The sequence below is a fragment of the Solea senegalensis genome, linkage group LG13 (genome assembly GCF_019176455.1).
Source record: "Solea senegalensis isolate Sse05_10M linkage group LG13, IFAPA_SoseM_1, whole genome shotgun sequence".
Classification (NCBI taxonomy): Eukaryota; Metazoa; Chordata; class Actinopteri; order Pleuronectiformes; family Soleidae; genus Solea; species Solea senegalensis.
The window spans coordinates 4,579,569-4,597,122 of NC_058033.1; the positions used below are offsets into that span (position 1 = coordinate 4,579,569).

Consider the following 17,554-nt stretch of genomic DNA (forward strand, 5'->3'; position numbering starts at 1 on the left):
AGCAACAGAGAGGCATGTAATGGCATACAAAACCTCCATTTAAATGTTTGTTTTTTTCTGAAATAATTGGCCAATAGCTTTTTAAAGACCTGTTTCCTTTATTTAAAATATAGTTTGATTTCAATTCCAAAATATGTCAATACTACACAACAGTACACAATGCTGCTGCACAAACCTGTGAAAATTAAAAGCCATTTGGCTGCAGCGGTGAGTTCAATTTGGAAAGTTCGCAGATCAGGTCCAGTGCTTCCAGTCATTAGCAAATCAGTGTCGGAGACATTCAGTTGCAGCTTCACATTCATTTTTTTTTTTTGTACTGCACTGTTAAAATAACAACCGCTGAAGGCGGTGTGTCACATCAGCTGCACTAATTAAAATTAGCTGCTGTCGTTGCCGTGTGCCCGCCGCTCATCATTGTCAACGCTTGTCAGGAGGAGTTTGGGAGAGAAGATCCGTCACTGCTGTCGCAACACCGGACGACCAGCGAGCATTCCTTCAGCTCCAGAAACTGCAACAGAGTGAGACATCCCGAGTGGATCACCGCTCGGGGTGGGATTCATATAAAATCAGTGTGTTACACTTGTAAACTTGACATTTCTGAACCATGACCTATTTACATGACAAAGCTTATAAAACGAGGTGTGAGATTTGCTCGTGTTCAGCAGTAACACACAGACTATTTAATCCTGATTTAAGTATCGTCACAAACCTGTGTATTAAAGACCTATATATGACTAATAAAGAGTCTGAGGCGGAAATAATAAAACACACAATGTACTGCTTTCTATTTAGACAAATATTATCTGCTGGTAAATGTCTCCTCATTTCCCTTAACTATAGAAAAACACATTATTTGATAAATTTTCATTGCTCCCATAAAGTTCTTATACCCTTTTATACGCTCTTAAATTGGTTCTTGTGAAATACGTGAGCATCAAACCCTGAGCTGACATTAGCCTCCTCCTGAGAAAACAAAAATCCATTACTGATCAATTATGGATGGATAACTACCATGTCACCTCGAGTAAACACTTTTAAAAGGTCAGTAGCCCCTGAAATGCACAGAATTGAAGTTTTATTTTGTCCGTCTTTATAGAAACCGCTATTTTGCAGGTATTATATCATCATAATGCTGAGATAATCCGTGTCTTTCTGCAATCAGTCACATACAGGGAGAATTAGACAAAGTCAGGTCAACTCCGAAAATGCCAGACAACCAATCAATACAAGTTTGCTGGACTAACCGCTTTCTGATCCTAGAAAAAAAATATATATATTCTTACGTGGATTAACTGGCTCTTTTGCCCAATTTCATTTTCAGTCAAGAAGGCATTAATCTGACAGCCAAGTGAAGCCCAGTAAATACTACAAAACTTCAAAGCAGCAGGCGGCGCGCTTTGGAACAGCGGCCAGGTTCAAACACGTCTGTTCATTTCTATTTTCAGTCAGATTCACATATACCCAGCCCGTGGTGTTTTAAACAACTTTCAGTAAACCCGAAAATACAGAGCTTTGCTTATTCATGGTCCAACTGGCAGTTTTTAGCGCGTTTAAATTTGGATCCGCCGCTTAAGTGCAGTATTTTAGTGCAGGTACAGCCTTGTGTTATTTTAGACACGTTACAAAGTGACGGTCTGTTTTTTTGGGGAGATCAATTTGTCATCTTCACTTTTATTACCGTTTAATTATTTCACTGCTGCAATGTCAGAATCCGAATCTGAATACTTCATTAATCCCCAGGGGACAATCGGCTACGGTCGCTCCATCGAGATGAACTAACACAGACAGAATAGCAACATTGGTATAAAAAAAGCTAAAATATATTAAGAATAAGTTCAAGACGTCGTCATTTCCAGGTGTCGACATTTTATGGACCAAACGATTACTCGATTAAATAGTCGTTAGTTGCAGCCCTAGTATGGATATTGGACGGCTTACGAGTTGGTACCAAAATGGTTCAGATCATAGAAATGACTGTGTGACACTGCAGATATTTAGTTCCATTTAATTCAAGTTAAATTAGCAGGTTCCTATATTTCCTGCAGTCTTTCACCTCCCACACAGCACAGAAGCTGTTTAGTTGCACTGGATTTTTGTCATATTCTCCCAAGAAAACTATTACTTATTAAAGTGTAAATGTACCATTTGTAAATAAAAAAAGTGACATTTAATATAATTACTGCAATAGAGTATGGCTACCAAGTAATTCCACAACACAGACGCACCGAGTTCTACTAAACACCGTTTTCACACACATGCAACGGTCACACAATTGTCCAAACTTTCAACCTATTTGGTGAAAGTCTGTCCACCAAATGCTCCAGTGCGACATGAATGAATGAATGAATGAAATGAAAACTTTCATTGTAAATACACTGGCTTCACTACGGTCTTCATGTTTCTTTCATCTCGGATGACACATCATGGCCTTGATTCAGACATACTCGCACATTCATACCCATTCAAACACTGCTGGCACATTCATTCGGAGCAATTTTGGGTTACGCGTCTTGCCCGGGGACACGCTGGCGTGTCGACTAGAAGAGCTGGGAATTGAACCATCTACCTTAACCCACTGAGCCCACAATACAATAGATTTCTAGCATATTGCCCCTTTCGCGACCAGGCGGAGAGAAACCCATGGGGGGAATCAAAGTGACAACACGCACACCCTCCCATTGAACTTGAAATGGATGGACAAACAGCAATTTCAACGCAACAGCTCGCCTTGAGGTCAAAACCAGTACAGAGCCTTGACCTGGCAAAGAGCCCTGCGTGGCTTCTGAGTGTTGTTTTGTACAACCAAGTTTCGGGGGGGAGAGGGGAGCAAGGTGCTTTGCTTTGGTCCTCTTTGGTGGACAAATTGGCATCTGTGCCTCCTGCAGGAAGAGATTTCTCCCCGAGTGCTTGTTGGATGCGAGCGCTGAAGGGAGGTCAAGAGAATTTACTTTTCAACGGTTTTTGGAGGGGGTTGAAAACAAACCATGATACAAGGCAGCTGCAACATGATTGCCTTTCATTATACATGAACAACATCCATCGCTGCCTTTTCTTTTTTGTGTTTATCTGTGGGAGGGGAAAAAAAAAAAGGCTGCAGCTTTCAATTGTAAAAATTCAGCGGGTTGTATTTGTGTATTGCTAATTTAAAGCGATTTCCTTTAATTATTCAGTGCGTGAATGTGATTCCATGCCTTCTTTTAGCGAAAGCACAAGGGGACACGCAGACTGAACTGGATTCAAAGTCTGTCAGATCAGAGGCTGATGAAGAGCAGGGGGTGGTTTGTCCTACTTGCTGAAAAACTCTTGTTTCCAAATAAATTTGTTCTGGCCTACAAACAAAACTAATTTAAACCCATTTCAAGTGAATATTTTTCAGTGACGGGAATATTTATTATCTTCACCTGTTTAATGGGGGAAAAAAAATGTGGTTTTCCCCATCACATAGGGTTTATTCTGCAAAAAAACCCACCCATTCATTCTGTAGCTTTGCTGCAACAGAAGAGAAGGTCAAGTTATGAGCTTGTGTAAAATAACCATGAAACAACACAGAGCGACTCATTCACAGCCAAGGAGAAGGACAAACTGCTGAGGGCTTGCAGCAGTGAGCGGGACAGAAAAGCAGAGCATCCACCAGAGGTTCTTTGTGAGTCAGGAGAAAACCCTGAGTTAATATTTTTATTATTTCTCTGGGTAAACAGCAGAACATGATGACTTGATCAGGATCTCACCTACCTAGTATGAAATGGAAAAGGCAATACGCCTATCGCTCCAATAAATTATTCCATTTACTCACGCCGTTATTCAACAGCTTCATCGTGGACCAGGTATCATACCGAATTCCGAAAAACAACTAAATCAGGGATGCGTTGGTTTATTGGCAAAATGTTTGTGTACAACTGGGCAGTATTTATCGAAATATTGATCGCAATTGGCAAATCAGCAAATAAATGGAAATAGTACCAACAGTACAACGTACTAAGAATGCAGTCGATACAGTGAAAATGATTAAAATATAAAATCTGATATCCAATCCAGAAATCACGTCGTGGGACTGCTTTCGCCTTCATTGCGGGAGAAGAATATTTGTTCCACTGTTGGAGAATTGTGTCTTTGAAATTGCTTGACATGGTGATAAATGCATCAGCACAAATGTGTTGTTAACAGCTTCGTCGTTTAAATGAGTGTGAAATGAATGCATTGGACAGATAGAATCATTTCGATTGGTACGATGCGATGTTGACATTGGTGTCCGACGCGAAAAGTGATCTCGAGACCACCCTCACTACGCACACTGAAACAAATTGAGTAAGAAACTGCTTTTGTTTGTGATTGTAAGTCGTATTAAATGTCATTTCATAAATTGTGTGACTCAATTTCAGCTCTACAGACTGCCATGTTGAGTTTTGGTGCCGACTGAAGGCGGCATAAGTTCTCCAACACACGGATACACAGCTGCAACCTCAAACTACGTTTGTTGACATTTACAGTGAAGGTTATTTTGTTTTGTTTCCTGGCATAAAAGGACTAAAATTAAACAACAACAAAAAAAAGGGGGGGCATCGGTCTAGATGGTCACAATAACAGACCATTATTATTACCTTTGCAATAGCTCATTGTTCATCACTGATGAGGAAACATACTGTAACCGATGTGTTTGCTGGCCCACTACAATAGCTCACGGGGGTATTGTTCGCTATTTAGTTCTCGTTCATACAAAAGAGAGCCTGATTGAGACACTGAAGAAAAAAAACTAGGAGGAATGTCGCAGCCTTGCGATCTAGGAATTTCTCACAAGGGCCCCATTGTTCTTCTTCACAGGTAAGACTTTACTCCGCAGCATCCAACTAGGACACAAAGAAAACGAGATGGTGCATTATTGTGAAGTGGTTGTCTGGCATCGGCGTGGAAAATATCAGTCAAGGCGAGACTCGCGAAAGATGAGACAAAGGACGAGAACTGAGCACAGTGAGGAGACGTGATCCAGCGCCATGGCAGACAGTGCAACAGCCTGAAGGGTCTCATCAGTAACAAATTCACTGAAATGTAATACAAGCTGGAGTGTTATGTAAAATGAAAGATGGGAGAACCCAGATCACTCAAGCCTGCTGCGCTCCGATCGCTGATGCATATACCTGTATTGTATTCAGAAGGGCATTCATTTCCCCTCTGATGATTACAACGGAACACCAGCTGTATTGTTTATTTGGTTGAAAGCACAAATGATATGCATTGATTCCTTATTCATTCATTGTTGAACTCAGCATTGTATCTATGAATGCGGGCAAAATGGGCCCAATTACAGGCGGCGATGCCTCCCTGTGTCTCCACAGCGGAGCAAGATGATAAAGGCCTCAAACTGGGAGGAAAGGAGCAATCAAAGGCCACTTGTTGTCCTTTGTAAATTCAAAAAGCGGAATGGAAAACATTTCTTGCTGTGAATGACAATTGTTCCCTTGGGACTTCAGATTAGATTATTAAACCACATGCATGTACTCTGGATTCCACCTTCTCTGTATTGTTCGAAGTGCTCCATAATCCACTGCCGCGACATGGAACGATCAGTTCATCAATAAATTGATGCACAAAACGTCACGCAACATATGTTTTATCATATCTTACCGGTTATAATTTGACTGTTTGGCAAATTCACTTTTACGACGAGCCCCTGTCATAGATTCTGAGACTACACATTAATCAATCAAGAAATTATGAGTGAATTCAAACAGTACTGACAGCAAAATGTAGAGGTCAACCAATCGTGGATTCAATGGTCGACAGCGTGACAATAGTTTGAAGAACGGGAAAGCTGATTGCAGATTAATTGAGCCTAATCTCCATCCTAATCTTCATCATGAATGAAAAATGGCTGTCAAATTTTTCCATGGAATTGAAATAGCATTATTAATGACATTAAAAATACACACAAAAGTGAACAATGTTCGAACATCTACTGTATTGACTTCATATTTAAATGACCTCATGACTTCCTAATTAGTAGTTAACCTGCAAAATATCCTATTGAAGCCAAGTTATCAGACGATCAACCATAACTAATTATACTTTTCATGGTAATGGTCATTATACCATGTACATTTGCTTGCTTTATATTTTTATATTAACCAATATGGGAAAAGCCATGCAGACAAATGAAGAATCTAAACTACACAACAAATGCACATCCCATAGAAGTGATCGAAGTCGCCCCATTGCAAAACAGACCAGCGCCACAAGTTCTCAGACATCATGCGATACGGACAATGACCTGAAACTGTAACATAAGATAAGATAAGAGATTATTCCTGAGATAAATTCTTATTCCAGGTTGCTCCAAAATTACAAAGATAACAATAACAATGGAAGATGGCATGAAAGAACATCATACTAGTGATTGAGACCATTGACTCATCGAGAAAAGGTTTGTCATGTTATGTTGAGTCAGAAGTCGGCTTAGGTTCCTATAGAGTTCCATTCATAAGAGTTCTTTTTGCTACCAGCTGAGTCGCCCCCTGGTGGAAGGCACATCCACACAATAAGACACAAGGCTGAGAGTCCTATTTCTCTGCAAGATAATCTTAAATCATTAGGTCATTTACAGATCTCAACAATGAAGATGGTGAATATAAAAGGCCATAAAAGGCTTTATACTTCAAAATTACCAGGCAGACTGCACCATATATCCTGTTATTGACCTTAATCCCAAATGACAACACGGGTTAATATTTTAAACTTTGAAAAGAGAACGTGCCAACACAATAATCTACCACATCACATCACGGATCTTGGCTGCATCACCTTTGCTTGTCCACTCAGTCAGCGCAGACTTAGAACCGAAGCACGTCGACCCCGATCTGACCTCGCGAGGAAATAAAACACAAACTTTCCCAGCTGTGGGGGAGCCAACGTGTCAAGAGTGCGGCGTATTGGCAGCTATTTATATAAATGTTTAGAGCACATCTGACAGCGCTTCTCACTGTGTTCACATTTGAAAGTATTAGTTATCAGTTATTGGAGAACACAGTGGGCACATAATTAGAATAATCCTTCTTCGAACAGCGACAATAAGAAAATGCTATCATACCAATGCCTGGGCAATAATAATATCATTTTACAGTGTCTTTACGTACTTCCAAGGCTTGAAACACAGGACTTTCATGCAGTGGTATTTGATTAAAGTAACAGATGTGAACACTTCCTTCACTGCTGCTGTAACCCGCATGTTTACCTTGTTCATTGTCACTGTGACTGATACTGTTTCTGCAGCAATAACCATTCAATTATTTTCCCCATCTCTTATGGCTGCTATGCTAACATAAACGAAGCTCATATTCCTGCAGGATTTTTCACTTTTAATAAAAAAGGTGAAAAACAGGAGGGATTATCTCCATTAGTATGACTGAAGGCTTTTAATGTGAGCTTTTACTGAATGTACTTTCACTACAAGAAAACGGCACACTGAAAATCATAACTCCAAGCAAGCATAATAATAATATGTCATGACTTAACGGCAACAGGTAACACGGCGGAGGTGTTGTGCGCCGCTCAAAATAAATACCTTATTTTGTATATTCGTGGACCAAACAAAAGGTAAATAAAGAGACGTTATGTCATGGAAACGACAACATTATTACCGACAACTGCACAGCAATTTAAAACAAGCCGCGGATCCGCCGTGCAGCCGTGTGTGTGCGGGGGAAAACTCCACAGGGGTTCCACGACAAAAGCGAGGCGATTATAGATCTCGTTCTCAATCTTATTTATACATGGACTCCATCCATTACTGTTTACAATTTATTTTTCAGCTGTTATGATCCTATTTACATCAGTGTGAAAATGTGATTCTTGATCAAATGGTAGCTTGGAACTCAGCTCAACGTTTCTTTACAGTGCGATCGTGTACACGTTTAATCCCAGCTGTCAGCGTTCGGTCAGAGGAGCTTCCATGTGTGAGACACACGGGGCATTTTCACTCGCCTGGGGCTGTGCTCTCATATGTTGTTTCGCTAAAATGCGTGTTGCCAGTTTGACAGGCAGCTGATGACGCATTGATTTCAATCAGCCAAACTGATTTAATGAGATTACATTGAAGTTTTTTTTCGCTCCCCAGAAGTTTGATACACTTTTTTTTTTTTCTTTAGGTCCTGCGATTTGACAGATGACGACAAACTGAACTGGCTGACGGCAACACCTAACAAAGTGCCGCTCACGAAAGCACAATGGTCGCTCTCAGTGTTGTGATGTTAGCGAAAGAGGAATGAGCTGAGGCTGTTGTGCTGAGGAGAGAGGAATAAGGGAGGGAAATGTCATCGAGAGTCCTTTTGAAAAATGTCACCAGAAGTGAAGATTGTTCCCGTGTGGTTGAAATGTGGTTTCAAATCAAATCTGCATCCATTAATGAGTTATAGATAGTTGTCAACTGTTGCCCGTCCTCCCAAGAAGCCAAAATAAAGACTTAATTGATCCCTCGGGAAGCAGTGCATCTTCAATAAAAAAATATAACAAATATTAATGAATAAAAATTCAAGTCCCTACCACAAATAAACATTTGTCTGAGCCATATCAAGTAAACAAATCTTTGGCAGAGTGCACCTTTATATTGAAATCATGAGGTAACATAAAGCTCGTCAGTGACATGACAGGACGTTAATCCCCGAATACATGCATCACAGTGTTCAGCTACATTTCCCCCGCTCTATTATTCTCCTCCTTCTCCTGGTGATATGCTGATTCCTGTGACTAGTCAGCATTTGTTTGGAGTAAAGAGAAGCTGACAAGACCCCCGCGAATGATGCAGGGAGCGTTTTTGCATTCACCTCAGTAGCCCTTTTTTTTTTGCATCCCCATTATGCAAATGCGGCGCGATCATAAATATTCAGATGTCACTTGAATTTAAGTCATTTCACTTCAGTGGCAAAAGCACAGTCTAATTCGATACCTAGGCCAGTGGGCCACTTTCTGGAGAGCAGATTGCCACCGGCGCCTTGGCAGCCCTCCCACTCCCCAAAATCTCGAGAGATTTGGAATCCGAGCGGGCCGACTTGACATCCCATCAGTCGGCGGATCACTAACAAGTAGGCCATAAACCTTTTTTTTTTTTTCCCCTCTTTGATTACGCTAAGTACACTAAGTGCACAGAGGCCAGATGCGACCCAGCCCAGTCATCTGTCGACTTGCCAGCACACTCACTGTAGACCAGGGCGGGAGAGGGGAGGGGGAGGGGGAGGAGCAGGAGGCGGAGAAGCAGGGGGGGGTCACTTGGGGTCCACTCCCTTCAGGAATATAACCATTGTTCTCCATTACAGCCGGGTGAAGCTGCTGGGGGGTACAGATGGAGAACAAGTCTTTCATTTCCACACCTGTTTTCCATCAACAGAGCTGCTACCAGTTTGACTCCAAGCCACGCTGCACGGGCGGCTCGAGCGAGTCTGACACAGCCAATTGTTTGTGTGCGCCGCGCACAGATTCTTCACAGGTCACGACAGTGACGTTTGGTAAATTGCACCATCGCAATTAATTATGTTGTTCTTGTTGTTGTGCGAGTCATTTTGTCTGAGACGCAGCTTTTCAGTCGTTGAGGAAACTAAAACTTAAATGGAAAGATAAATTCAGTCACAGTGGCAAAAAATGCAACTTTTTAACAGCCATATTATACTAGGGATCGACCAGCATGATACTCTATATCATTAATGTGATTGAAATCATTGGATCGGAAAAAGAGTGAAATCAGATCTGTTCCATAAACTAAATTCACACCAATACATTAAGGCTCCAACGATTAATAATCGATTACTAAATTAACCGTCAACTACTTTGATCACTGATTAATGAATTTGAGTGTTTTTTCTAATAATTAAAACAAGCTCTCCATGTTTTCAGCTTCTTAAACATGAATATTTTCTGGTTTCTTTGCTCCATATAAGAAAGAAATCAGTAAAAACGGAATAACCTTGGTTTGTGGACATAAAAAGACTTTTGAGATCATCTTTTTGAGGTTTGGGAAATACTGATCAACATTTTCTGACATTTTCTGACCCAAACAAGTACTTAATTCATAGACAAAATAACCGTTCGTTCCTGGCCTCTGTGAACCTGGTACCAGCTCCATCACCAGAAGTGATGTCCACACCACTTCATCTCAATTTAAAAGTTAATTTTTTTCTACAGTCATGCATAACATCCACAATACTGTAGCCATTCAAGCCCCTAAAGATCTTTGGCGATGCTGCCAACCATCGATTTGGTTCCCATCTCGGTCCCAACTTGACAACCAGTGTTCTGATTTGCAGTATTTACTACAAACGGACAATAAAGTCTAACTTACACTAACTCTTTGTGGATGTATCGTCCATGTTTGTGCAGTGAAAACAGTGGCTGGTAAAAAAAAAAAAAGGATTACAAGTTCATAAAAAAAAAATCATTGGCAAAAATCCATAACAATGTTCAAGGTTGCTATATATACTGTATCGACAAAGGTCTGCTACCCATGCAGTGAAGTCTAGCGCTACAGCCCTCCCCGAACAGACATTATCACTGCAGCTATAGCACTTACAATTAAAGTAAAGTAATGGACAAATACACTCAACGTATAATTGTTTCATTTCATATTTTATTACCAAGAGGAACATGAATGACTAATTTAGTAGACTATTAATAAGAACTCCTGGCATGTCGACTTAATGAAGTACCAGACCAGGTCTGAATCTGTGAACCGGAGTTTTTACGCCGTTTTACTTCAAGGTTAACTGGATACATTTGGGTTTGGACTGTTGGTCCAATAAAACAAGCAATGTGGAAATTTCACTTTGGCTCGCTCTTATTTTTATTTATTTATCAGCCTTGACTACAATCATTTTAGCTGCAGGGATTCACAGAGAAAAGATGAATATTTATCAAATATGCAAGGGGTTAGACATTATTGAACTCTTTTTATTTTTATTAAGAAACAACATCATCGCGACACTGCGGGAATTAGTTCTAATCTTCGAGACGGATTTTTCAATACATTTTGGTCAAATTCGGTCAGATTCAGAGTTTGCTCCACCTGGTTGAAAACACGTTGTCTGCTTTAAAAGATCGATTTTTGCATCTCTCCTTTCTCTAGTACATTATCCACAAGAAGCAATGAATATGTTGTGAAGGGCACAACAGGCATTAACGTGCCAATGGAGAAGCATGTCACCAGGAGACCAAATCCGAAATGAGCCATCAAGTGGACGTGGTGGATGTAAACAATCACGTCAAAGAGCGACTGCATATTTAAAGGGTAAATAAAAAGAAACTGGAGCCTGCAAACTCGAAGACCTAGAAATAATTCAAGTACACAGCTATAGATTTTCCATCAAAATGCCTTTTCTCAAGTGACATCTCTGATATTGGCTGTGTTTAGGATAATCCGTCATCCGATTATCACCTTGTGGCTGTAAAAATGTCAGTTCGTGCGGCCGTCTGCCTTCAGCAATAATCAGCTTTACGCAATAATCAGTGGCGTTGCAGTAAACACAATAATCAACTGAACCCGGGCCAGCGACTGCCTGATGTACAGAAAATAGATGTGCTCAGCAATGTATTAATTTAAGCCTTGTACGTGATACTGACAAAAATAAATAATCCTCCGGTAGCACGCCAGTTAACAATGGTGTGACAACAATGCCGGATTAAATGAACACATGTTGCACCGCTACAAAAGTAATAAGTTCCAATGGGATCTACTTACTCCTGTCCACTGTCTGAAGAAAGCATGACTGTTTAATTTAAAAAAGGGAAAAAAAACGTTGCAATAGACAGGCATGCCGTGTCTTTATCCACTGAAATGAAACATAAAGTGTGTTGGTGTGGACAAAAAGGTCAAATTTGGCTGTGATTCGGTTCGATTCCACGATGCATTGCGTCTAACTTAAAGAGCAATATAAACATTTCTGAACAAACAAACTCTGTAGTCAAGCAACTTCTAGCAACTGGAAAATCAACAGGCACAGATGATTTTGTGTCGTCCATATCCAACTATTTTGATAATCGATTTGGTTTGAGGGTTTTTTCATGATTGAAACCAGATTTTTGTTTGTTTCAGCTTCTTAAATGTGAATATTTTCCTGCTTTCTGCGATTACTCGATTATGTCGAATCTGTCGAGTATTTTCTCGACAGATTTGTCTATTATGAAAATAACCGTTAGTTGCAGCTCTAATGATAACTATTGCTTTGTTTGATAGCCAAAAGATTGATTCTTTTTTTTTCTTCAACCAAGTGAAAATTTGTCAAAAACAGTGGTTTTTTTAAACGCATTTATGGGCAGAAAACGTGCAACCCTTGACCAGGATTTAATTGGAATAGTTCAGAACCCCACGTCCAGCAGAGAACCCAACACTCGAACAGGAAAAGGCTGTGATTACAAGTCCATGAAAAGCTATTTAACCTAAACAAAGACACCAAGCAACCAAATCCACAGGTCGTAAAACACAAATCAGACCACAACCACTTTGTATCTTCATGCTGAAGAAGAAAACTACAGTTGTTGAATGAATGCCCACAATTACCCAAGATCACACGGGAACCATGTCAACTGAGGGGACAGAAAAACTGTAATCTACAGTATATACACACATACATAACATACCTCCCTCTGTTAGTAGGTCAAATTGAAGTCATGCAAAGACACATTTTCTCCCTGCATTCTCACACACAAACAGTGCCTGCTCTCACCTGCACTATGGCTCGGTTACCCAACATCACAAAAATGAAAGCAGAGACGCTTCTCGCTGTACCTGATAGATTACCTAACCCAACTTTTCAAGTCTCAGCAGGCTCGTGGTCAGAGGCTGCTGCGTTCGCACTCTTTCAAAAACAGCTGTAAAGGGGCCATGCCACTGTGCTCCGAGCGTCTCATCTGCATTGCGATCGGGACTCGCTACACATTTCCATGCAGAAAGAAATTGTATGAAACAAGACATACATTAGAATAATACACCACCCACATACGTTACAACAGGGTACAAGAAAAGCCTGCATGGCGTAATTATCATCACAATCACACTCAGTACTCTCTCACCACCACCCGCTCATCTTTTCTGAGAAAGAACTAAACAAAATTAATTCAAATGCATAAACCTATTATCTGGAATTCATTACAGATAGTGAAACTTGGCAGAGCATATAATCGCAAAGTATCTCTGTCACAACCAATTCAAACTTCATTATTTGCAGGAGCCAAACAAATGCATGGCTGAGTTTGTACTACCACTGTGCGGATACAGAACTGCATACGTTTTAATGCATATTTGTACCTTAATGTTGACGCCTAATAATGGGAAAATGTCTCTGTACTCAAAAGTACAAGATGTGGGTAAAATAACACGACATTATAAATGTTTAGACCCACTCTGAGTCTGTCGAGTTGCCTCCAAAATTCTTTTGTGACTGGGGAAACATCACTTATTGATTTCCGCATGGTGAACGTTATCTCTGGAGGTACACTATCCACCCTGCAGCTCTCTGAAGCGACAGCAGCCAGTCAGACGTAGCCAACTGTGAATGCTTTTCCCGTGAATCCATTTCATTTGGTGCATGTGTGTGTGTGTGATGTGATGACAGTTTGAGGTGAGTCAGTGCAACTTATTGTCGAGAGGAAATTAATCAATGTTGCCTTTATCCACAACCGAGTCTGCAAGTTGCTTTCCCCTGACAGAAAAACACAACTTCCATTTTACACGAATTGGCAAATAAACAAAGCCTATATACTAAGATGTGAGCCTAATATATGGGTAAATAATTGATGACGCTTCTGTGCAGACGCCCTGAGCTGTGTTTGAAATCAGTGGGGCCATTTCCATGGAGGTACAGAGAGCGGCACTGCCCACTGTCCACAGCACAGAGCCTTGTTTCGTGAGCCGAGCTTTACGGGGACCGTGAAACTGGCTTGTGCCAATCATTATATCACTGTGCGCGCATATTTTTAATGGAGAAAATGCTGTCATGGATTAAGCCTGGTGGATAATCCACAATGTGACAAACATGGACATCTGCCTCCCTGTCACTCCTTACAATTAGAGGCTCTAACTCAGCAAAAAAGGGGATTTATATTTGCACGAAGCAGACTTTACTGCAGAATAACTCGAGTTCGGCATAATTCATGACAAGAGGGGGACAAGTCGTGATGAAACGCACCACAGATCTATACTTTCACCAGTTATGCAGCTGTGTATAAGCTGCTTTCTACTTTCTTGGAGCATGTGTGTGTGTGTGTGTGTGTGTGTGGTGTGGAGAGACTGCTTTCCCCCTCCATTCCCTACATCTTCATCATCGCAGAGAATAAAAACATACAGGAATGAGCATTTCTCAGCGTTTCATGACTGATCACAAAGCATCAAAGTACTCAATCAGAGATCACTCTCTCGTGCCTTCGTGTCCCTGTGTGGTATCTAAAACGTGTGTGCTTGTTCCGCAGCCCGCCAACTCACTCTCAGCATCCCTCATCCTTTTCAAAGCCACAACAGCGTTGGGGAGGTTGCAGTTTCTAACACCACCAGCTTCCTCCCTAACCAATATTGCCTCTTTAAAGCATCTATCTGACTACACCCGTAATGGACCACTCTTTCATGTTGTATGATGCAGCGAATCCAGTCACGTTACCGTGATAGCACAGCCCGGATCTCCAATGAAAATCCGTGCAATTTATTCTTCCCATGGTTACCAGCACTACTGCATGTGTAGTAAAGGGGCAACTGAAGACGTGCTTCTCACTACTGTGTGATGCTTTTTAATTCGGCATCCATCCAAAACGCAGGGTAGCACTTGTATGGTGGAATTTTCTACTTCATTACGCGTCCGCGCGTGTTATGGAACAGCCTTTCAATGAAACCCAGCACCTTGACACGTAGTGGACTAATTGTAAAGAAACACGTTATAAACCTGCAATATGTCGTTTTTTTCTTGGCCATATTTGAACCGAATATGAGCAAAAGCACAGCGTTATTGACAACTGTTGAGTTGTGCTCCACTACCACGGAATAATCTCACTACGCAACGTCTACTCAAAATTGAGAGAATTCTGAATGGACTTTGGTGTGGCGCTCTCTGCTGCACTTTAACGCATCGCTGTTTTCCCGTGATTTACAGCAGTGCTTCGGACACACGCTATAAAAGTGACCAAGCAAGCGGAAAGAGCGAAAGGAAAACCGCGACCAACACGTCTTTGTGTGGAAGAAAAAGGACCGAACACTGTGCGTCCTCGCACACTAGAAACTGGCAATATTTAACTCAGAGTTGTGCAGCGGCAAAGCGATTTAACACAAGTGAGCGGAACCAAACTCATGTATGTTTTTAGCAGCGTGTATGCAACGATTGCGCACACAAACCTCACATTAAAAAAAAAAACCTTACTCTATTATTCCGCACTTCAACTTTACGCACAGTTAGGTTTTCTTGCCTCAGCAACATCCTACATCTAAATGTTCCGCTACGTACGGTCAAAAGAAATTCCTCCAACACGCTGCTGCCGCTGTTGAAAAACACACAACACACTCCTCCGTGTGCGGACGTGGGGAATCTGCGAGGAAAGTGTTTATTCCGCTAAAGGTGGTGGAAAAGTCCTACCTTTATGAAGAGCCGCTTGAAAGAAGAATAAAAAGAGAATAGTCGCCAGAGAGCCGCAGCCTGCGTTCGCCATGTTGGACACCTGCTTCAGTATGGTAGAGAGAGGCAGCTTCACCTACAGCTACAACGGGACTCCGTTTAATGACATGCAAGAGAGGGAGGGGACCATTTACCATAGTCTTCATTTCATATATTTATTTATTTTCTTTATGTAAACGTATACGAATCGAGATGGTGCCAATGTGTGTGCCAACAATGTAAAATTATTGAGAAAAAAAAATAAAACTAGAAAATCTGTTGTTTTTTTTGTTTTTTTTAAATGACTGTTTGTGTGCAGGGGCGGCCCCAGCCGTTTCGGTGCCCCTGATGAGATTGGGATCTGAACATTGGTTTTAAAATGAGGTGACTTTTTTTGTTTTGCTAATTCAAAATAAAATAATCAAGTAATATTAAATTGTCTTAGTGAAAGTATAACTTAATCTGATTATCTTTCCACTTGTTTTTCCAATGGCATTGTCTTATTACTATTAAAATACTGGGCCAATTCTTACAAATATTCACATAAGTAGCACTTTTTTTGTTCTCAGAATTAGGATGTTAATGGATGTGCATGTTATCATATATCATAATATTACTTAGATTACTTACCCATACAGTTTAGTTGTTTGCTCTCTGGTTCCCCTAGTGGCTATGTGGACCTTAGCAGATGCTTATTAGTTCCAGTGTTTGGCCATTGACTGCCTGCAAAATGCATCCTCTGACTGAGAATGAACTCGCGTTGCAAAACTTCAAGATATATAACCTGTAACCTGAAAAATATTGAAGTCAAATGAGAAGTAAAAGAAGGAGGCTTGTTTTCTCTCTCAATTAAAATGTACTATTTTTCAAACCAGTGCAGTAGCCCCCTAGTGGCTGACTACTTTTTCATCCTACTTCCCTGGGCTTCAGGTTCAAACTCAATTTTAAGACTTTGTCCATTCATATACTTGGGGCCAGCAATGCTGACAGGACTAATCTGAATTTGAAATTAAGGTATGTGATTTATTTTAAACCTTTACTTGTTCCCTAAAAGGGATATAAAAGAAAAAGACTCATATAATTAACTGGGCTGGCGAGATGGGAATCTATCATCCACTGGGAGTCATGCTCAGCACTGCTTTGGGTTGATGTGTTGCTGCATACCATATTTAACATATTTAAGTAGCTGATGGTAAACAGTCCCACATACAACCACTTTAAAGAAATGTAGTGAGCCTCTCTCTTTCTCTCTCCAGGGTCAGCTGTAATGGGATACATGACTAAAATTGGAATAATGGTATTTACCAAATTTGGATAATTATGATTCTGATTTGCTTTTGAAGGTCAGGATCACGTAATCAATTTTACCAGCTCTCTAATGGATCGTTTCCATGATTCAGTTCTAGCACTACGAGATTCAGCTCTACTCGGTACTGCACTTCCTCAACGCGTTCGTCATAGTCGGCCGAACTGCTGTGACGTTGTTTTATACGTGACACAAACACACACGCCAGTGACAAGCAAAGCGGTTCTTTTCAGTGTACTGAATCATTACAATCGGTTCATGAAAAAAGATTAGTTCGGTACTTCCTGCACAACCTGAATTAAAAAACAGGTTGTACTTTGGCCCATGAACGCCGGCTTTCAGCAGTGCTGTCGCTAAATACACCAGACTCATCTGTTAAATATTGAAATTTTTGTCATTTCCTTGCAAAATGTTGGATTAAAGCATGTATTTGGATTTTTAAGGCTTTCTATGGACGCCGCGTTCATGCCTCTTCCAGTGACGACACTCTCTGACCAAACACTGCCCAGCAATCTGTTGACGTCACATTTTATTTTAGTATCGGCTTAGCTCGCTTGGAACCTCACCAGAGCAGGTACCAAAAAAAGCACCACATACCGTTTCGGTGAGGATGTTAATGGATGTGCATGTTATCATAATATTACTT

General features: G+C 40.8%; 1 protein-coding gene across 1 annotated transcript in view; it reads right to left on the minus strand.

The window, feature by feature from the left end:
- Positions 1-15,709, minus strand: part of cadm1a (cell adhesion molecule 1a) — a 375,151-nt gene extending 359,442 nt beyond the window's left edge. Inside the window, 1 exon segment of the mRNA XM_044042576.1 lies at positions 15,585-15,709. Within this exon segment, the coding sequence (XP_043898511.1) occupies positions 15,585-15,657 (73 nt within the window). The 5' untranslated portion in view covers positions 15,658-15,709.
- Positions 15,710-17,554: the final 1,845 nt, after the last annotated feature.